The sequence below is a fragment of the Oryza glaberrima genome, chromosome 6, assembly GCF_000147395.1.
Source record: "Oryza glaberrima chromosome 6, OglaRS2, whole genome shotgun sequence".
Lineage (NCBI taxonomy): Eukaryota > Viridiplantae > Streptophyta > Magnoliopsida > Poales > Poaceae > Oryza > Oryza glaberrima.
Genome location: NC_068331.1, coordinates 8,722,242 through 8,744,987, shown reverse-complemented (window position 1 = coordinate 8,744,987; position 22,746 = coordinate 8,722,242). Strand labels below are relative to the sequence as shown.

Genomic DNA, 22,746 nt, shown 5'->3' with positions numbered 1-22,746 from the left:
AACAAAAGTCATCCATAAGCATATGGGCTATCCATATAGAATAAAATATGTCATTTGTCTCTATTTCCTCTCTCCTCCTCATACTACTTACTAACCATATACATTGTGAATGTTGCAATAGTTAAAGTCCACAAATGTGGGTCCCATCTATATGGACTACTTTAGCTATATACATTGGTGTTGCCCTTAGTAGTTTGAGAAGCGTGCGCACGGAAAACGAGATGCTTTCTCACCCTATATCACACAAGCGAATGCAGCCTTACTGAATAGACCCTCTAGTCAAAGAGCAACTGAAGTTGCAACACCAACCTCCGACCCTGGACCAAACAACAATATGGCTACCACATCACTAGAGGGATGATGAAGATGAACCATCAAAAAACCTGCACAGGCTGCAGGGTCCCCTACTCCACAATCCACAACGCTCAGTTCAAGGTTCCTCCAGGCTTTTTCCCCTGTCACGGCCTCTCTCGTCGTCGTCGCTTGCGTAGCTCTGTAGGAGTACACAAGCACACTCGAATACTACACCACCACCATCGGTTGATTGACATTTGACCCTGATTGACGCCTCTGCGACTGCACTGATCGATCGATCTCTGACATGCACCGATCGACACGTCCTGATCATGATATCTTTTCCCTCTCTTCTTGCATCGTCTGATGAATCCTCAATATTCATATCCTTTGTTATAAAGCGCGGCTGCAAGCGTACGCTGCTGTCGCTGTCGCCATTGTTCTTCATCTTCGTCGTCGTCGTCGTCCTCGCCGCTTGCAGTCGCTGCTGCCGCCGCCGTCGCCGCCGATGCACCACCATCCGTCACACGTCTTTACTACTAGGTACTGTAGTGTTGTAGCAGTGCGTGTCGTCTTGCGACGAGCTTTGTGTTGGACCACGACGCCATGCTTGGCTGTAAGCTCTAGCTTGGCATCGCGCTAACCCCTTTTTTGTTGGCTTGCGCGGCGGCGTCACGCCCGTGGCGGTGCTACTGTTCAGCTGCAGGGCGGAGGAGCAGCAGCTGGGTGGCATCGGCACAGCTGGATACCACATCGGAGATGGCGCCATCTTCCCTCCTCATCATCTTCTTCCTCCTCCCGACCTCCCGCTCCTCCGCACTAGTAACTCACGCCACTGTCTCTTCCACTGTTGCATTCCAAGAACTGCTCCTTTGTTTGATTCTTGCTGCATTTTGTTTTTTGCTTTTTTGAAAAGGTCCGAATCCGAGCTCCAAGTCGTCGAGCAACCTCACCGCCGGAGGACACCTTCCGCCGCTCGCCGTCGCCGCCGCCGCCGCCGCGGTGAGTTTGGTTCTTTCTTCTTTCTGATTGATTGATTCTTCGGCTGATGCAATGCGACCAGCAGCAGCATGGCGTAGCGGTGGTGGGCATGGCGGCGCCCCAGGGGATGGCGGCGGCGACGGCGGCGGACCGGTTCTGCCTGCCGAGGATGGCGGCGGCGGCGGCGGCCGCCTCGCAGGTGGAGAACTGGGGCGACTCCGGCGTCGTCGTCAGCAGCCCGTTCACCGACGACACCTCCACCGACCTCGACGACAGCGCCGACAAGCACCACCTCCACGCTCTAATGGTGCCACTGCCACCAGCTACCTCCTCTCGCCGCCGTCTTTCTTGGCTGGCTCCACTCGTGTAATGCGGCTTCTCGTGGTACTCCCAGGGCGGCGGCGATGGCGGCGACGACGCCGGCGAGCAGCGAGGCGCGGATTCCTCCGCCGTGTCCAAGGAAAGAAGAGGGGATCAGAAGGTGCAGTCATTTTGTGTCAGAGGGGAAACGAAATCTGATCTCATGAGTGATCAATTTGGTTGTGTTCATTCTGAATATGATTTGTCCCCGAATTTGTGTGCAGATGCAGCGGAGGCTTGCGCAGAATCGCGAGGCGGCGCGGAAGAGCCGGATGAGGAAGAAGGTGATCGTCTGAACCTATACATTATCGATCATTCATTCGATTAATGGGACAATTACAATATCTGTTAAATATACTAGAGCATTAATTGCTTTGGAATCAATGTTGACTGCTGCTGCTGTTGCTGCAATGTTCTGGGAGTAGATGCTCTGCTGTTACTTGCATCTTTGTTTTGTGGTTATTGATGATGACTAAAGACATTGCGAATTGCTGTTTGTCGTAGGCATACATTCAGCAGTTGGAGAGCAGCAGGTCCAAGCTGATGCACCTTGAGCAGGAGCTCCAAAGGGCAAGACAGCAGGTGAGCCCTGCATTGTTCAGCATACTTATCAAATCGCCTTGCAGAATCGAATGTTTGAAGTCTGAACAGCTCAGTAACAAATACGCAAATGCAATTGACGACTATCCTTTACAGGGAATCTTCATTGCAACTGGAGGCTCCGGCGATCACGGGCACTCGATCGGAGGAAATGGTGGTGTTTTCCACTTGCTTGATTTCTCTGATCTGTCATGGCATCTGCGCAAACATCGCAATTCTGATTCTGTGTTGTGTTGTGTTTGCTTCTGCAGGTACGTTGGCGTTCGACCTTGAGTACGCGCGGTGGCTGGACGAGCACCAGCGGCACATCAACGACCTGCGGGTGGCGCTGAACACGCAGATGAGCGACGACGAGCTGCGCGAGCTCGTCGACGCCGTGATGATGCACTACGACCAGGTGTTCCGCCTCAAGAGCTTCGCCACCAAGTCCGACGTGTTCCACGTCCTCTCCGGCATGTGGATGAGCCCTGCCGAGCGCTTCTTCATGTGGCTCGGCGGCTTCCGCTCGTCGGAGCTCCTCAAGGTTTTGACACGATCGAGTGATCACCCACCCAATTCAGCAACAAGCAAAGAATCTGAAGCTACCATTGACCGCCATTGTTGATGATGTTTGTGCAGGTTCTTGCCAGCCATCTTGAGCCGCTGACGGATCAGCAGCTGATGGGCATCTGCAACCTGCAGCAGTCGTCGCAGCAGGCCGAGGACGCGCTGTCGCAGGGGATGGAGGCGCTGCAGCAGACGCTGGGGGACACGTTGGTGTCGGCGGCCGCCACCGTGGTCGGCGGCGGCGGCGGCGCCGACAACGTCACCAACTACATGGGACAGATGGCCATCGCCATGGCCAAGCTCACCACGCTGGAGAACTTCCTCCGTCAGGTAATTGAAGCTTCGGAAAAACATCGATGGCGAGGCGAGCTGAATTGCTCATTACTACAGCGTGATGCGATGATTGATTGTGTGTAGGCTGATCTGCTGAGGCATCAGACGCTGCAGCAGATGCACCGGATCCTGACCACGAGGCAGGCGGCGCGGGCGCTGCTCGTCATCAGCGACTACTTCTCGCGGCTCCGGGCGCTGAGCTCGCTGTGGCTGGCGCGGCCGAGGGACTAGACTGACTAAAGAGGATCAATATCATTTGCCTGAGTTCTGAGTTCTGACGATGGATGGAGGTGAACCTGTTTTTTGATTGCTGAATCCTGAGAGAGCGTTAACTGCGATCGGCATTGTAAAATCAGTTGCTTTGGTGATGAAGCAGTAGTAGTAGGAGAATATTTTAGATTGGGCTCTTGGGCCTGTAACGTGTTGTAGTGTTAGCGTAGTAAGAACTAATCCGCGTACAATGTCAAAAGGAGAAGTTTTATTACAGGCCTATTTCCAATCAAGAGTAGCCCTCTCGGATGCCGTCAAGGACCAGGTCATTGCATCTGATCGGTGCTACCTGCGACTTTAGCAGGTTTGTGCATAAGCCCGTTACTTGACCGAAACAGCGGAGTAGCTCAGAGAAGACCCTTACGTCCTCTTTGTCTGGATTTATGAAGACGACCGTCGTCGGTGTACATGGATGTGCAGAAGCGGACGGCTCTACCTCGCATCTTGCTAATCACCAGTGGATAGTGGGTCGCCCTAACGTAGCCTCTTGCCATGGCTGATCGCTTCTCCCGGGATCCCATTTGGGATGATCTTTGAGGTGGAGGTGGATAGGAGGCCCGTTATCTAGTTCTGCCTCTTATTTTTTTGGAACCCTCTATTTTGAAGGTGAGGAGGTATATAGCCCCATCTCATCAAGTCGAAAGCTTTGGAGATGTCTAGTTTAAAGAGCAGGATTGGTCTTCTACTCGTGGTGTTTCCTCACCATATTCCTGACGTACATTAAGTTGTCGTAAATGCTTCGATCGGGGATGTAAGAGCTTTGGTTTGTTGAGATCAGCTAGTGCATGAGCGGCCGTAGCCTGATGGCCAGAACTCCAGAGAAGATTTTGGCAAAGCCATGAACCAGGCTTATTGGTCTATAGTCCTAGATTCCCTCAGCCCCATCCTTTTTTGGAACGAGGATCACGTTTGCTGAGTTTAGCAGGTTTACGTGCGTGCTCCTAGCGTCATGCAAGGCGTTGAAGGCCGCCACGATGTTGTCTTTGATGATGTCCCAACATGACTTGAAGTATTTCCCAGTGAAGCCATCTGGGCCTGGTGCCTTGTCAACCAACATTTCATTTATCGCCTTGCGAATCCTTGATTATGTGAAGGGGGTCATTAAAACTAGACATTTCTATCAGGGCGGTCCTCATGGAAGACCAGTTGAGATCTTGCGTTCTTGGCTCCAATTGGCCCATTACTTGCTAGAGGTGCTTGGCAACGGAAAGTTCCTTTTCTGTGTGTTGTATTGCCCATCTGTTGTGCTTACGCAATCGATAGATGTGGTTTTTTTTCCTTTTGTGTGCATTCATTTTGGGGTGAAAGAATTTCATGTTTATGTCTCCTTCTTTGATGTTGGTTACATGCGCGGCATGTTTCTTCCTTTCTCATTCTATGACCGTGAGGCCTAGTAGCCTTCACTTTAAGGCCGTGCGAAACCTATACTTTGATGGGCAAATCGTACATATAATTAGAAAAAAGGAATTTAAAAAGTAGCAGAAAATAACATCTTCACAAAGTGTGTTTAGATTATTTAACATCTTGGCGCACTTCTATTGACTTAGATGATACCATGTGTAATCCTCACAAATATCAATTAAATTAAACTAAGGTAGCCCACATACATGCGTGGGTATATTTAATATTGCTTAAATTTTCTATTACAAATGTTTATAAGTTGGTGATATTTTTCTAAATATTTTTTACTTCATTTTAAACATGTTTCGTTAGTAATTTGTTTGGGCATTGGTTATGATCTTTTTGCTAACTACCCTTGGAACATATAAATTTTAAACTAAAAATGTTTGAAACCGTGTAGTGTTGAATTTATGAGAAAATAGTGTAGTAATAATAGAGTTGGTTCCTATCTCTAGATACCATATGTTATTTTTTGGGAATATTTAGCATATCTTATTTGTGAGTTTTAAAACTTTAAATAACAAATTGTCTTGTATACTATAGATGTCTTCACATAATTTAGGATATACTAATGAATTTTTAGGATTGTTTCATCCACTTAAAGGTAGCAATGTATTTATTTCTAATTAGAGTGAGATGATTAGTTATGTATAGAGATATATGATGGGTTAGATAGTGAGTGGATGCCAGTCGCTCTCGATTGGACAAGGAGTAGTATAAACTTGCACCAACATAAGGAGAAGTATCATGACTTAATTTCGTTAACAATAGAAGCAATATCATTCTGTTGCCAGCTATGTTCTAGATATCACATATAGGAAGTAAAAACAGTAACAAGCAATTTCTATGTGATTCCTATGAATTTCTAGTTCCAATGGGTTCTAGGGTCAGATTTGCACCAACATTTAAATTCAGCCAGGTCACACCTCAAAACCCAGTACACGAAACATATACAAGCAAGTAACACTTTAAGTACATGCTTACCAAGGCATCAATATGCTTCTATTTGCCGTATGTTCTTACTCTTCACTTCGTCTGATTCTTCTAATTTCCTTTTCCTTTTCATTTTGGAACCTTTGATTCTCCTAATTTCATCCCCCCAGTTAAGCTTCGCTGCCAAAGCAGTCTTGTTAAAAGCATGGATAATCTTAGAGTCCCTAGCAGGATCAAAAATATATGTAGTCCTCTCCAAATGTACCCCGTCGACAAGCTATTAGCTTCCCATGACTGATGATTCGCTCATTGTCAATAGTACGTCTCCCCAAAGCCATCTTCTCGAAATCCATGGCACCTCCACAGTAACTTTCAAATGGATGCAGAATCCTGGTCCCTTCAAAGTCACAATAACAGCAACAAGCTTTTTTTTTAACAGATCAATTATATTGAACGGCTTTGAAAGAAAGCCCAACAAACAAACAGAGTCTTATAAAAAAAGAACAAAAATAGAAAAACACAGCTCAAACACAGGCTGTTTTTCCCTTGAAGCACAGGTACATGCAAACATCCACACACACTACTCCAGACCTAGATGCAAAAGAGCACCAACTGAACTACATAGCTACAAATCTTCAGGCAATCGATCTGCCTTCAGTTGTCCCATTTTCTCCAGCAGACGATCACGCCATTCTTCCAAGATACCATGCTCCTCCCATTTTAGCATGATACATCATTTCTGAACAAAAGACAGAGTTTTGTAAACAATATGCAAAGGGTATTTAATCAACACATTTTCAAAAACCCAATCGTTCCTAACCAACCACAATGCCCAACACACAGTAGCCAGAAGCACCACCCAAACCCTATTCATTTTCTTTCCCTTAACCAAATCCAAACCCTCACTGATATTACTTGGTCTTTTATCCAAGCCAAGAGCATCCCTAATGACACAACACGCAAAACTAGCTAAAGGGCACATAAAAAGGATATAGTTCGAGGTTTCTTTTTTTACCACACAGCTTACACAACTCATCTCCCCCTCTCCACTTCCTTTTAACCAATTGAGTAGCACAAGGTAGTCTTCCTATTCCTGCCATATACAAGAAATGCTTGATCTTTTGAGGAATTTTACTCTTCCAAATACTCATCATGTCAGAATCTTTCACACCTCCAAAAGTTATCAATCTATACATTGATCTCACATTAAAGATCTTGTTGCTGGTATAAGGCCAAACCACTCTATTTGCTCCCCCATCCAAATTATATTCATTTAAAAGGCCTCTCAACCTAATTAAATCTTGACCTCTGTTATCATCCAAATTCCTTCTAAACTCCAAATTCCAAGTCTCATTCTCCCATAAATCACTCACAGTCGCTTCTTGATGATAATTTATGTCAAACAACTCAGAAAAAACAACTTTCAAAGGTACCTAACCCAGCCAAACATCCCTCCAGAATTTCACACACCCTCCCTGGTGAACTTCTTTAACCACTAACCTTTCTAGCCAACCCTTACAGTCATGCAAACCCTTCCAAAACTTGGACCCCCCCCCCTTGAGGAGAACTCTGAAAAAAACTAGGCTATACCATGTATAATTTCCTTCTCAAAACTTGTAAGCACATATCCTGCTCTCCATTCTCAATTCTCATGATCCATTTGCTTAGCAAACACAGGTTCATCACCCTAGTATCTAGAAAACCCAAACCCCCAAACTCCTTTGGTCTGATTAGAGCTTTCCATTTCAACATATGATACTTTATTTTCCCCGAAACCCTGCCAGTAGAACCTACTTCTTATAGAGTCCATTCTCTTGTGAAACTTCTCAGGTAGATAGTAAAAACCCATTGCATACATAGGAGCACTTGACACGCAAGAGTTAATTTTAATTTCTTTTTCCATAAGAAAGGTAACCACTTTTCCAGAACTGCAGCCTCTTATCAACTTTCTGAGTAATGTGACACAAATCTTTTATTCCTATCTTCTCAACCCCCATAGGAAGCCCCAAGTAAGTAAAAGGTAAAGTACCAACTTTACAATTCAGCATATTAGCAACTCTCAATTCCTCCTCCTTACTAACACCCAGAACATAGACCTCACTCTTTTGATAGTTAATTTGCATCCCAGACATTTCCTCAAAACAAAACAACAGAAATTTCAGCACCCTAATGTTGTCCTCCCCATTCTTGATAAAATGAGCAGTATCATTAGCATATTGTAAATGAATTAAACCCCAAGCACTAGATTAGACACCAAACCTTCTGACACCCCATTTGTTTTTGCACTTTCAAGGACAGCTGCCAAAGCATCATCCACCAGATTGAATAACAGAGGGGACAAAGGGTCCCCCAGCCTAAGCCCTCTATGAGCCTTAAAGAAAGGACCTTGCTCCCCATTTATATTGATACTCACCCTGCCACCTTTTGTTATCTTCTTCACCCAGCCAATAAACTCATCACTAAAATTCTTCTTTCTCATCACCTCATACAAGAAGTTCCAATTAACTCTATCATATGCCTTCTCAAAATCAATCTTAAAGATAATCCCCATGTCACCCTTTCTTGGCAACTCATGCAGGATGACACACCCCTCAAGAATATTCCTCCCTTAATATTTTATCTACCACTTCTGAAACCCTTCCATTGATTGTCTTTGTCAAGATTTTGAAAAAAACATTCTGCAGACAGATAGGGCTATATTGTTTGATGGTCCAGGGGCAGTATTAGCTTTCATCACCTTCATATTTTTGTCTAGTTACTCAAGAGAGAAAGGTATGATCATGTTTTCCTTGTAAGCATCATTCAATCTAAGAGAAGCACTCCAAACATTTCCCCCCAAATGTACATTCCTGCACTCTTCCTTACCAAAAAGTTTCTTATAGTAACTATACACAAGTTCCTATATATCCTTAAACTCAGAAATGGTTTGATCCCCACTTTACAAAGAGACAATGTGTCTTTTCTACTCCATGAAAAAAAAAGAAGTATTAGCATCACCTTGTAGCAACGAGCTTTTTAGGATGAAAAGAACATTAAAGAGAAAATGAATAATGAGCTTCAACAAAGAAACATGAAAGAATTATATCAAAAGTTCAAGAAAATGCCAAAAATATGTAGATGTATCCGGTGTAGTAAATAAAACGTACCGTTTGTTGAGAGACTTGACACTAGCCAGCAAAAGGACTGGTTATGTTGCTTATCTTCATCATCATTACTGACTTGGGAAAAAAATAAGGTCAAATTTGCTTCATCTTTTGCACTCTCCCAAAAGTTGACATGAGAATACGGGTACTTTGTTGGAATTAATAGATGGGCTAAGGCCCATTCGAAGATTAATTCTTTGGAAAATCACAAAGCCCACCTCATGGGATGGCATGCATGTGGAGTTTAGTACCACCTTGCTTATTCTAGGAGAGGGGGACCTCCTTAAAAGGGAGGATGCCCTCCTAGCCACTTGAAGCATGTGTGGTGGAGAGAAGAGGGGGAATACACGCGCGCGCTCGCTCGCCTCGCCTCGCCTGGCAGGCGGCGTGCGTGCGTGCACGACGTACGCGTCGAATGGTCCGCAAAATTGGCTCCTCACCCTTGCGCAGATGCAGCCTCATTTTGCAGTTTTGTTTTGCTGCAGGAAAATTCGGATTTGTTTTGTTTTGAAAACATTCCGAAAAATCCGGTGCGTGAAAACGGCGTGGAGTCCGGATAAGTTACGCGCGACTTATCCGGTTCGGTTACGCGGAGTGGAGATCGGGCGGGCGCCCTGATCAAGTGACCTATCTCTATATAAACTGAGCCATCGCCTTCACGCAAAACACACGAAATCAATCTAGGGTTTGCCTCCTCCTTTGTGTTGCGTCGTCGCTCGTGGACTACTCCATCCCGCTCGCCAGCGTGCACCGGCGATCGGGAGAGCAGGTCTCCGGAACCTCTGCCTTTCGACGTCCTGCACCTGGAGAAGGCGGCGATAAGGTTTTTGGGAAGCGCTTCGCGCGACTACTCCCTGTTCGTCCGCGATGGCTCGCCTTCCTCTCCGCTCGCGTGCTGCACGCCTTCATCGACGCTCGCAACCGCGAGTAGTTCCTGCCGAGCAACCAGTCTTTCCGCCACCTCGGTACGTGTTCGACATGTTGCGCATATTTGATCTGTTCATGTTTTACTGCTTAGTTTACATGTGTAGATCTAATGATGCGTTAATGCTAGTATACATCTGTAATGTCATGATTTATTTATGGAATATATTAAATCATTATATGCCTATATTCTCAACAATCCAAAAATCTTAATATAGGCGCTATGATTTTACTATGGCTGTTTTTGCCGATGCACTGAGGCCGGATAAATTTATTGGTGTGCACTTTAAGAGATGGCAGATCAGGGTCACTCTGTGGCTGACAACTATGAAATGCTTCTGGGTGAGTACTGGCAAGCCTATGGGCGTTCTTAATACTGACCAGCAGAAAGAATTCGATGAGGCCACTACTCTCTTTGTGAGATGCATTCTTAGAGTGCTTGGCGATCGTCTGGTCGAGGTGTATATGCATATGACCGACGCTAAGGAGTTGTGGGATGCACTGAATACTAAATTCGGTGCTACTAATGCTAGCAATGATCTGTATATCATGGAGCAGTTTCATGACTACAAGATGGCTGACAACCGTTCTGTAGTCGAACAAGCTCATGAGATACAAACCATGGCTAAGGAACTCGAACTCCTTAAGTGTGTCTTACCCGACAAATTTGTGGTCGGGTGCATTATTGCGAAACTACCTCCATCTTGGAGAGGTTTCGGTACTGCACTCAAACACAAGAGACAGGAATACTCCGTTGAGGGGTTGATAGCGTCTCTTGATGTTGAGGAGAAAGCTCGGGAAAAAGATGCTGCGTCTAAGGGCGATGGTGGGCAGTCCATTGCCAATGTTGTGCACAAGGCCCAGAACAAGAGCAAGGGGAAATACAAAGCTCAGCAGACCACCAACTTCAAGAAGAAGAACAACAACAACAATCCTAATCAGGATGAGAGGACTTGTTTTGTGTGTGGTCAACCTGGCCATCTGGCCAGGAAGTGTCCACAACGCAAGGGGATGAAGGCACCTACAGGGCAGACCTTTAAGTCTGCTAATGTGACCATTGGCAACACTGGAGATGGAAGCGGGTATGGTAATTTACCTACTGTTTTTTCAGTTAACCAGTCTACTAATTGGTGGGTTGATACAGGGGCCAATGTACATGTTTGTGCTGACATCTCATTGTTTTCTTCTTATTAGGTCGCACAGGGTTCTACCGTCCTAATGGGGAATGGGTCACATGCTTCTGTTCATGGTGTTGGCACGGTAGATCTGAAGTTTACTTCGGGAAAGATCGTGCAACTGAAGAACGTGTAGCATGTCCTTTCTATCGACAAGAATCTTGTTAGTGGCTCCCGTCTGACTAGAGACGGATTTAAGTTGGTTTTTAAGTCTAATAAAGTAGTCGTGTCTAAACATGGATATTTTATTGGTAAAGGTTATGAGTGCGGAGGCCTGTTCTGCTTTTCCCTTTCTGATTTCTGCAATAAGTCTGTGAACCATATTTGTGGCAGTGTGGATGATGAGGCAAATGTATGGCACTCACGTTTATGTCATATTAATTTTGGATTGATGTCTCGGCTTTCCAGCATGTGTTTAATTCCTAAGTTTTCCATTGTCAAAGGTTCTAAGTGCCATAGTTGTGTGTAATCAAAGCAACCTCGCAAGCCTCACAAGGCTGCTGAGGAGAGAAACTTGGCACCTCTAGAACTTCTACACTCAGATCTCTGTGAAATGAATGGGGTGTTGACGAAGGGTGGAAAACGATATTTCATGACGTTGATTGATGATGCTACTAGATTTTGCTATGTGTACTTGTTGAAAACGAAAGACGAGGCTCTAGACTATTTTAAAATTTATAAGGCAGAAGTTGAAAATCAACTTGACAGAAAGATAAAAAGACTTAGGTCTGATCGTGGTGGAGAGTTTTTCTCAAACGAGTTTGACTTATTCTGTGAGAAACATGGCATTATACATGAGAGGACGCCTCCCTATTCTCCCGAGTCTAATGGGATTGCTGAAAGGAAGAACCGCACACTGACCGACTTGGTGAATGCCATGTTGGACACCGCGGGATTACCTATGGCATGGTGGGGGGAGGCATTGTTGACCTCGAATCATGTGTTAAACAGAGTTCCTAACAGAAATAAGGACAAAACACCATATGAGATATGGATTGGGAGAAAACCATCACTTTCTTACTTGCGCACATGAGGGTGCTTGGCGAAAGTCAATGTACCAATAACGAAGAAGCGCAAACTTGGACCTAAGATTTTGGACTGTGTCTTTCTGGGATATGCTCACCACAGCATTGCCTATAGATTTTTAATAGTTAAATCTGAGGTACCTGACATGCATGTTGGTACAATTATGGAGTCTCGTGATGCTACCTTCTTTGAGAGCTTTTTCCCAATGAAGGATACACATAGTAGTTCTAGCCAACCCTCTGAAATAATTCCCAGTTCAATCACACCACCAGAACAAACTGAACATACACATGAACATGTTACTAAGGAGGATGACAGTGAAGCTCCTCGAAGTAGCAAAAGACAAAGGACAGCTAAGTCTTTTGGTTATGATTTCACTGTGTACCTCGTGGATGACACTCCTAAGTCAATTTCAGAAGCATACGCATCTCCTGATGCAGACTACTGGAAGGAGGCTATCCGTAGTGAAATGGATTCCATTATCACTAACGGGACTTGGGAGGTGACAGAGCGACCCTATGGGTGTAAACCTGTGGGGTGCAAGTGGGTGTTCAAGAAGAAGCTCAGGCCTGATGGTACTATTGAAAAGTACAAGGCTTGGCTTGTTGCTAAGGGCTATACTCAGAAAGAAGGCGAAGATTTCTTTGACACTTACTCACTTGTTGCTAGATTGACCACAATTCGTGTGCTACTTTCCCTAGCAGCCTCACATGGTCTTCTCGTTCATCAAATGGACGTTAAGACAGCTTTTCTTAATGGAGAGCTGGATGAGGAGATCTATATGGATCAACTTGATGGGTTTGTAGTTGAAGGTCAAGAAGGCAAAGTGTGCAAATTGTTGAAGTCTTTGTATGGTCTGAAACAAGCTCCTAAGCAATGGTATGAGAAATTTGACAAAACATTGACATCTGCAGGCTTTGCAGTCAATGAGGCAGATAAATGTGTGTACTATCGCCATGGTGGGGGTGAGGGAGTTATTCTGTGCTTGTATATTGATGACATACTGATATTTGGGACAAACCTTGAGGTGATAAATGAGGTTAAATCATTCTTGTCTCAAAATTTTGATATGAAGGATTTGGGAGTAGCTGATGCTATCTTAAACATTAAGCTAATTAGAGGTGAGAATGAGATTACACTCTTGCAGTCCCATTATGTGGAGAAGATCTTGAATCGCTTTGGCTACATTGATAGTAAGCCTTCTCCAACACCTTATGATTCTAGCTTGTTGCTTCGCAAGAATAAGAGAATTGCTAGGAATCAACTGGAATACTCTCAAATCATTGGCTCGCTGATGTACCTGGCTAGTGCAACTAGGCCTGATATCTCCTTTGCTGTGAGCAAGTTGAGCCGGTTTACCTCTAATCCAGGAGATGATCACTGGCGTGCGCTTGAGCGAGTAATGCGCTATCTGAAATGTACTATGGAATTGGGGCTTTACTATTCTGGGTATCCTACAGTACTGGAGGGATATAGTTATTCTAACTGGATCTCTGATGTGGATGAGATCAAAGCCACTAGTGGATATGTCTTCACACTGGGTGGTGGTGCTGTTTCGTGGAGGTATTGCAAATAGACTATTTTGACGAGGTCAACCATGGAAGCAGAACTGACGGCACTAGATACTGCTACTGTTGAGGCAGAATGGCTGCGTGATCTATTAATGGATATGCCTATTGTTGAAAACTGGTGCCGGCTATCCTTATGAACTGTGACAATCAAACGGTAATTGTCAAAGTGAATAGTTCTAAGGATAATATGAAATCGTCTAGACATGTGAAAAGACAATTGAAGTCTGTCAGGAAATTGAGAAACTCCGAAGTTATAACGTTGGATTACATCCAAATAGCTAGAAACCTGGCAGATCCTTTCACGAAGGGACTATCACGAAATGTGACAGATAATGCATCGAATGAGATGGGTTTGAGACCCATGTGAGTTATACTATGGTGGTAACCTAGTCTATGTGATCGGAGATCCCGTGAATTAGAACCTGGGAAGAACAAACCATTAGTAAACTAGAGGAGAGTACCAATCTATACCCTCTCTATGTGAAGATGCATGTACTCTCGTGAGCTACAAGGCAGGTTGGCTATGCCTTAATGAGTTATGTTGCTTTAATTAGCGAAGATGTTGTCCTGCAGAGCATTCTTGAAAGAACTCACCTTTGTAAGCTTGACTGTTGGTCGCAGTCTATGAAGATTTTGGGTGAATCTTCTAGGCTTACTAAAGACCTAGGAGTATGACTTATACGCTCCACCCGAGGGGTAAACTACAGACGGTCTAGTACCAGATAAGACTCTGAGTGAAACTTGCTTGCACAAGACTTGCAATTCAAGGCGTAGTCCATTGTTCAAGTTGTGAGTAAGTGTAGCTTGGAGTTCTAGGTGGATGCTCTACCTTGATCGGTCTCCATCGAACCGCTGGTATATAAACAATACATTGGAAAAGACAAATCTCAGTGGGATTTTGAGATTTGGTGGGGGATTGTTGGAATTAATAGATGGGCTAAGGCCCATTCGAAGATTAATTCTTTGGAAAATCACAAAAGCCCACCTCATAAGATGGCATGCATGTGGAGTTTAGTACCACCTTGCTTATTCTAGGAGAGGGGGACCTCCTTAAAAGGGAGGATGCCCTCCTAGCCACTTGAAGCATGTGTGGTGGAGAGAAGAGGGGGAACACACGCGCGCGCTCGCTCGCCTCGCCTGGCAGGTGGCGCGCGTGCACGACGTACGCGTCGAATGGTCCGCAAAATTGGCTCCTCACCTTTGCGCAGATATAGCCTCCTTTTGCAGTTTTGTTTTGCTGCAGGAAAATTCGGATTTGTTTTGTTTTGGAAACATTCCGAAAAATCCGGTGCGTGAAAATGGCGTGGAGTCCGGATAAGTTACACGCGACTTATCCGGTTCGGTTACGTGGAGTGGAGATCGTGCGGGCGCCCTGATCAAGCGACCGTCGCCTTATCCGGTTCGGTTACGCGGGTTTATCTCTATATAAACCGAGCCGCCGCCTTCACGCAAAACACACGAAATCAATCTAGGGTTTGCCTCCTCCTCTGTGTTGTGCCGTCGCTCGTGGACTACTCCATCCCGCTCGCCAGCGTGCACCGGCGATCGGGAGAGCAGGTATCCGGAACCTCTGCCTTCGACGTCCTGCACCGGGAGAAGGCGGCAATAAGGTTTTTGGGAAGCGCTTCGCGCGACTGCTCCTTGTTCGTCCGCGATGGCTCGCCTTCCTCTCCGCTCGCGTGCTGCGCGCCTTCATCGACGCTCGCAACCGCGAGTAGTTCTTGCCAAGCAACCGGTCTTTCCGCCACCTCGGTACGTGTTCGACATGTTGCGCATATTTGATCTGTTCATGTTTTACTGCTTAGTTTACATGTGTAGATCTAATGATGCGTTAATGCTAGTATACATCTGTAATGTCATGATTTATTTATGGAATATATTAAATCATTATATGCCTATATTCTCAACATACTTCAAGTCCCTGAAGCTTTTGCTGCCCACACACTCATGGTGCAAATGAAACGTAGTTCATATTGTCCCTACAGTCACAAGTGTCAAAAATATGAGATTTGCTCCGTCCAATAAAAAAGTACCTCGACGTACCAGTACCTCACGGTACCAAATCATTTCTGACCATTGGATCTAACAATACTCGTCATGCCCAACTAGATCCAACGATCGAAAACGATTTGGTATCATGACGTACCGATACCTCCAGGTACTTTTTGCTGGACCAAAGAGCCTCGCATGTGCCCATCCTAAAAATCACAAAAAGGAATAATGGGCAACTAAACAACTGATTTTACAACCGGGGCATGCACATTAAACTGTAAGATGTGGAGGGCATAAATTACACGAAAGCTAAAGTTGTAGGACCAGAACTAACCTTATTTTGATCATAGTTTCACAATGTATGTTCCACCTTTTTGCGAACAATGTTCTGTTGAGAGAAAAAGTTTGATTTGTAGCTTTAGGCCATTTTCAAGGCGTCTGTGTTAGCTCATCAGTTGGCTGCAATGAATTATAAGGGTAACTCCTTGTATATGATAACAACTCTGAGAGGTGAAGGGTAAGTCCTTGAATATGATAACAACTCTGGCAGGTGAAGAATATGGTTGGAAGAGAGAGTATGTGCCAACAGTTCTTGAAGAATGTGGCTGGAAGAGAGAGTATGTGCCAATAGTTCTATGACAACAGACCGCACCATAGGTAGCAATTCCATGGCAAAATGCAGATAAGCCTCAGGTTTCGGATGAGACGATGCATATGCTGTAGCTATGTAAGCAGTAACATCCCAACTTGATGCCTTATATCATTTTGTCCCGCCGTCTAGATTGCTTGAGTAAGATCTAGATTACTTTTGAGCAAATAAACCATGGCATCATGTTCAGAGAGGCCAGAAACACGGGCAACCAACACATTGATGAGACCATCCAAAGATTGAGACTCGATACGTATAAAAATTTGAGAGCTTGATCCGGTGCAGGAAACATTGGATTGAGTGGCCCGTAACAATAGCCGGCCTTGAGAAGGCCATGGTGATAACGGCCGCGGAAATCTTCCATAGGGATCCGAGAAATTGCCCTGAGGTACACACCATGGATTCTGTCCAGAAGAATGCCCCGGAGTGACAGCGTCAATGTAGGCTGAACCTTCATTTCGAATTGACGGCATCTCATAGCAGCAAGATCCATAGGATTGTTCAAATTCTTCAGATCCAGCGGCTTCTGCATCAATCTGGTTAACCTGGTCACATCTTGAATCGAGAGGTGGCGACGACGGCGGCTGGAATTCTCTGCAGACAAAGAGTGGGCGAGGTGAGACACTGGCGCGGCCAATCCAATGAGGAAAGCATCAGCATCAACATCAGGCAGCCTCGTGGACAACGCGGCGCATCTAAGAGCAGCCTTGGCAGCATGTGAGCGGAATTGGAATCTGTCCTTGTGACGATGATGGTGGCGGTCAACCTCGATGAGGTGGACGGCGAGGAGGAGATCCGCCATGGATAGGCGGAGGTAGCGGAGCGCATCCTAGGTGGGGAGATAGTGGTAGTACGATGTCAAGGTGATCAGGCCTTCCAGCGAGCGCTCCGCGACGGTGTGCGCCTCTGGAGGGGAGGGGACATCGCCGCCGGCGACGATCTTAGAGAGGACCATCTCCCCACTTGCTCTTGCCACCCGCGACCGCGAGGCCATGGTGGTCTCCCGCTTCGGAATCATGGCACCGTTGGAGTCGGGGAGTTCGCTGGGGACGACGCGGAGGGTGTTGGCGATGATGTTGGTGACGGGGTCGGCGAAGCCGAAGCAGACGCCTGCGTTGAGGAGGCGTGTGTTAACGACCAAATTTGGTAAGATATGAATCAGGTTCGGCATTGGAATCGAAGCGGATTCGGCAAAGAGTTAGATTCGAAGAACAGAGTATGCATCGGCTGTGAAGGCATCGGCTGGAGTCTGCATCGTTTGAGATGGATCGGATAGAGAACAACGGATACAGCCGGTAGAGTCAATACAACCGATTCCGATGGGGATGGCTCCGAGGCTGTTTCTAGAATCAATCAACGTGCTTCACAAGGATTGCCACGATGGAGATAAATCTCTCATAAAGGCAATTATATATATTAATTAGGATATTTCGTGTAATTCTCTTTAGAGATATGTTTCGGCAAAAGTCTGCCGCAAAGACTTATGGTATCTTAGAGTTTGTTAGAGATATTAGAGTTTGTTAGAGATAAGAGTTGTGTCCGGCAAGGACATATTTTGTATCTCAGGTATAAATATGACCTGAACGGCTGAACCCAATGTAATAAAAAACAACAGTTCAATAATACTTTCGGCGCATCGCCACCCTTTTACTTTCGTTCTATTTCGACGAGTTCCTACTTTCGGGTTGAGCTGCATCGGTTTCGATCTTCAACTAGAGGTAAACTTGTCATGGCGGTTTGCGTTCTCCGGATTAGTGTGTCCATCTTTATGACACTCTAATCCTGTTTATGTAATTCGTCGAGTTATCATATACACTTTGTAATCTCTGTTAGTTGCGCTATATGACTTGTCATCGGCTGGTTCTTACTATTAGGAAGTAAACGATAGAGTTATGTTTTGTTATTAATCTAGATTATATAGTGTATCTACCATCTCTTAGAGGTTTTTATCCTCTTGCCTAGATCTTATACTTGTCTTTATGCTTAATGCTACATCGGTTGAGTTCGATCTATTAAGTAATATCTATAATTAATTATGATATCTGGCTTGTTTTATGATTATCAAGAGAGATAGCATCGGGGTTTCAGCCGATCTTACCTGATTTAGCTACTTTACATCTCATATGCTTGATTGATAGGCTAGATCTGCCCTTTAGAGTGAGATCTTATTGCATTAAAGTATATTAGACTTTTTGTTTGATATATTATGCCTGTTTTAATATCTTAGTATAAAGTGGTATCGGAGTATTAGCCGATACATGCTAGATCTACCTGATCGGCTATGCTATAAACATATATATAATCATTACTTTAGTGTATACTTCGACTTTAGTGATTTATACTATCTCGGCATGGCGACCGATCTATCCCAATCACGTAGTTTAAATATACATCGAAGAAAGCATTATATATCGTTAATATCTACAGCCGATCGAGTAGATTTAGTTTTATCTTATTTATAGATTTAACCGCGGTTTTTCTTATCTTTCTTTCTTATTGATTGCATGATCAAATCAACTGGCACGCTCACGAACCTAAAAGCAAGATTTTGAACCTACACTAAAGTTAAGTAGATCTTACAGGCCAGTGTGTGTTTTTAGCATCAACAGCGTGCGGCGAGCACTAGCACACGGTCCAGCGACAGCGCGTCGAGCGCCTCCTCGTAGTACCCGTACATCAGTCCTAGAATCACGCGTCTGTTGCGAGCCATGCCCTCCCGCGAGCAATTGGAACGGTTTGGCCCGACGCCGGAGTCGCTGCCGTCTCCATCGCGGTCGCTCCCGCCTCGCACCGCTGTCGGCTGGCCATGATCTGGGGTTAGGGTGAGCGTGGATCACAGGAGGAGGAGGGAAACAGATCCTCTGACATTGGGTGGAAAGTCACGGTGTTGCAGTTGGTTTCATCCCTGCTGACCACTGCATCCATCTTCCCTCCTTCGAACTGCATATTGTGCGGCCCAGTTCGATTTCTGTGGCCATCGGCTAGGCCATCAGGTCACAATGACCCTGTTGCCTGCTACTACATGCAAGGACTCAGTCTCGCAGAGGACAAGGCTGTCAAGTCTACAACAAGAACAAGAGAACCAAAACTACTGAAGCATAAAACTGCTATCATTTAGAATAATTCAAAATAAGACCTAAGTTTCAACTAGCATCATTCATGCATTGCAAATCAACAGCTGAGTTTGGAGAACACTACAAGGCGTGGCTATTGTGACTAAAACAGTAGAATTGAAAAAAAACAAAAGTATTGCACTGGGTACAAGCGGCGTGTGTAGCCAAGATTATGCAGTCCAGTAACTTCTTAACATGCCAACTCATTGCAGCTTTTGGCCTAATCCCTGAATTACCAGCCGCTTCAATTTCAAAGGCTTGAATTTCTGAAATTTTTCTTTGTGATGCCATCAAGTGGATGGTTTCTGGCAAATGAAGGATGTGATTATGCTCAAGAACTAGATCCGACACTTTATAATTTCCTACCTCTCGATTTATTATGAGACCCATGCGTACTTTACAGTCAGTTCTAGTTTCAGCTCTAGGATACCTAGTGAGATGATCTCTTTTGTCCTCTGTTCGTCGACCCTCATTTGAACATACATATCTGCAGGATGTGATCTTGTCATCAGACTTGCTTTTATTTTTGTATCTTTTTTTTACATCAAAGCCCATATGACCTCCATATTGTACCCAAAACTCCCAAGCCTTATCCTCATCAACCTAGGTAAGAAGAGCTTCAGTGCGGAAGCAGAAGGCCTCGAGCCAACAGAGGAGTCTGTCAACAAGCATTTCTGCACAAGGAAAGTTCTCCTAAGCAATGACACACCAAACGTTGTCGCCACTCTATGTTTCTCATACTGATCTACATTTGTTTTATTTTTTCTGCAAGGAAATCAATTTCATACTATCTATGTCAATGCTATAAGCAAGAAGAAAAATTCTTCTTGAGATTGAATTATATCATCAAATAAAGGAAGCTATTTAATCAGTTGAGGACTAGACACGATTTATTTCCGCCTTCGTTCCACTAATGGCAACTTGGAGAACTAATTTGTTATTGCAACAATTTTCATTCTATATATGTAGCTGCACAAGAATTGGCAATTAATTTAATTATGAACTATTTCGTTATTACTTCAACAGTTTATCTAAGGTATGATTCACACCCCCTCAAACCCCTCTATTCTAAGAAAATAAAAATCAAGAGAATATTTGGTTTTCGATCTATGTGTTGGAAAATTATTGGGATTTTATGTGTTGGAAGTAAATTATTGTACATATTATCTTTTAATTAATGAGTAGATGATATGGTTAAAATTAGAGCTAGTAGTCACCTTTACTATAAAACTTGCTCTAAGGCAAGTAGCACATTCCAACGAAGTTCAATCATAAGAAGCCAAACCATCGCGCCACCGCTAGTGATGACTAAAATGACCCACCACAACATGTGCACAATCTCCATGGTACAATTTCAACTCCAGTAGTACTCCAGTGCTCTCTGGAACCTCCTAGCTTGCCAGAGACAGAGAAAAAAAAGCCTCTTCTCCGGCCCCTCTTCCTCCTTGATTCCGGTGGCTCGCCGCCGGTGACGGGAGGGAGAGGGGTCAGGCTCAATCGCGTCTCCTTCGTATAGTAGTTTAGTCGGGTTAGTCTCGTAGTCGAGTTAGTCTCATTCTGTGTCCTTCCTGTTCTTCATCTTTGGTCCTCTATGAAGAGTCCAGTGTTCCCTTCTTCAGATTTGAAATCTTGTGGGTGGATCAGCCAGGGAGGTCGGTCTTCGCGGTGCCAGACCTCGATTTCGTCGGCCCTAGCGACGCCTGATTGTGGAAAATTCAGCTACAGTGCCGGTGGCCGAAAGTCTTCAAGCTTTGACTCTTTGAGGTCGCTAGCCATAGTTTGCGGTGGATCTGGATGGCTTCAACCGATTTCCACGGCCCCTTTGTCCATCTGATCCTTGGCGCTGTGCCCTTCCTCAGCAATGTGCTCAGCCGCGTCGTGTCCGGTGAGGGTGGGCTCACACACGCCCAGATCGTCGTCGTATTTGGTGGGTTTGGAGGTGCAGAGTTAGCTGAGTTGTTGAAGCAGTTCGTGCTTGCTGATTCCTCCCATGCGAGCATCAAGAACATTGTCTCGACCGACAGCATCTCCATCAATTTGCTGCTGTGCCTAAATCAATTATCCAAGCAGTAGCACAAGTCATGGGCCAGCAAGGAGCACGCCATGAATCCCCTGCATCATACAGGCAACCAACAAGCTACACAACAAGGCAAAGCTGGTCCCGGCAATTCTGTGCATGCCGGCAACGAGGTCTCCTTCTCAATCCTCACCCATGGGATACATCTTAAGTTCGTAAGACTTTATCATCGCCACCATCTAGCTTCTCTAAAGCTTAAGGTCAGCTGGGTTTTGGGTGCATCTTCCATTTCATTCCTTTGCAGCAGTATCCATGTCGAGATTATCGTTCGGGTTGAGCACCGACTATCTGTTAGACTTTGGTCGGCAGGGATGTTGTTAGTGTTCCTCAGATTTGACGATGACTTCCATGGCAATCATTGGTTGAGTCCGGTGAAGCCATCAACATATCTACGACTCAAATCCAAACCTCAATTAGTGCCAAATCCGTGGAGGCAGCCGGAGGGATCGCTGGCAGGTCAAGCGGGAAGCACGTTTGAAGAGGCCCTTGGGTGCAATTGTCGCGGCAATGCCGCGGATCTCCGACGATTGTATTCACTACTGCTGTATTAGATGATCTGGAGGTTTGCTTTCATCATTCAATCTTTACCTTCTTTCAGGAAGATGGTCCTTAACGTTTGTTGTCAATTTTTTGCAAGGCGATGTTTCAGGGAATGTTGTTCCCTTCCAATGTACTCTGTTTAATATGCAATAAAACTTTATGAGTTTCAAAAAAAAAACAACATGTGCACATTGTTTAAGGGCTGTTTGGATAGCTCTCATACTTGTAAAGTGCAGCATGACACACTTTGTGTTGCCAAGAATTTTTTGTCACAATTGTGATAGTCCATGGTAAAAAAGTAGCTCTATGATAAGTAGGTCAGCTTATTTGTGGCTAGCTCTATGACAAGTAGGTCAACTTATTTGTGGCTAGCTATGCGACAAGTAGACTATGGTAAAATATGGCATAACCTATTTGTGGCTTAAATCAAACACAAAACTTTAGTCTTAGTAGATCAAACTTAGTGTCTATAAGGTTGGCAACTAAATTTGCTATGCTTTAACTTAGGTAAGCCACAATTTTAGTAGGTAGTGTTTGGTTCATGCCACAAATCTACTTTGCCTAACCCTTAGGGCCTGTTTGGTACAGCTTCAACTCCTAAATTTAGCTCCATGAGTTGAGTCTGGAGTGGAGTTGTGGAGCTGCCTAAACCTAGCTCCACAACTCTAGTACATTTTGAGAGAGCTCCACCCAATTCCACTCCCAGTTTTGGTGGAGCTGAAACTGTTTGGCTGAGAGCTAGAGCTGTGCCAAACAGGCCCTTAGTCACCTGGGCCACATGTTGTACACTATATTTTCTTGTCTAACTTTGTCTAAAC

The 22,746-nt window shown here is 44.9% G+C and overlaps 1 protein-coding gene and 2 pseudogenes across 3 annotated transcripts; 2 read left to right on the top strand and 1 right to left on the bottom strand.

Moving 5' to 3' along the window:
* The first annotated feature begins 418 nt into the window (after positions 1-418).
* On the top strand, positions 419-3,617 carry LOC127777997 (transcription factor TGAL3). 3 transcript variants are annotated; one of them, XM_052304630.1, is made up of 11 exons: positions 419-837; positions 1,001-1,116; positions 1,211-1,296; positions 1,361-1,582; positions 1,670-1,756; positions 1,860-1,919; positions 2,140-2,217; positions 2,332-2,389; positions 2,487-2,758; positions 2,854-3,111; positions 3,199-3,617. In XM_052304630.1, the coding sequence occupies exons 1-11, from the start codon at positions 803-805 to the stop codon at positions 3,343-3,345; spliced, it is 1,419 nt and encodes a 472-aa protein (XP_052160590.1). In that variant the 5' UTR covers positions 419-802; the 3' UTR covers positions 3,346-3,617. The 3 variants fall into 3 exon arrangements, with proteins under 3 accessions (XP_052160590.1, XP_052160588.1, XP_052160591.1); XM_052304628.1 differs by having other exon boundaries at positions 995-1,116; XM_052304631.1 differs by lacking the exon at positions 419-837 and having other exon boundaries at positions 860-1,296; positions 1,364-1,582.
* An 11,109-nt stretch (positions 3,618-14,726) lies between these two features.
* On the bottom strand, positions 14,727-17,418 carry LOC127775972 (uncharacterized; annotated as a pseudogene).
* Positions 17,419-20,902: 3,484 nt separating this feature from the next.
* On the top strand, positions 20,903-21,547 carry LOC127775695 (uncharacterized; annotated as a pseudogene).
* Positions 21,548-22,746: the final 1,199 nt, after the last annotated feature.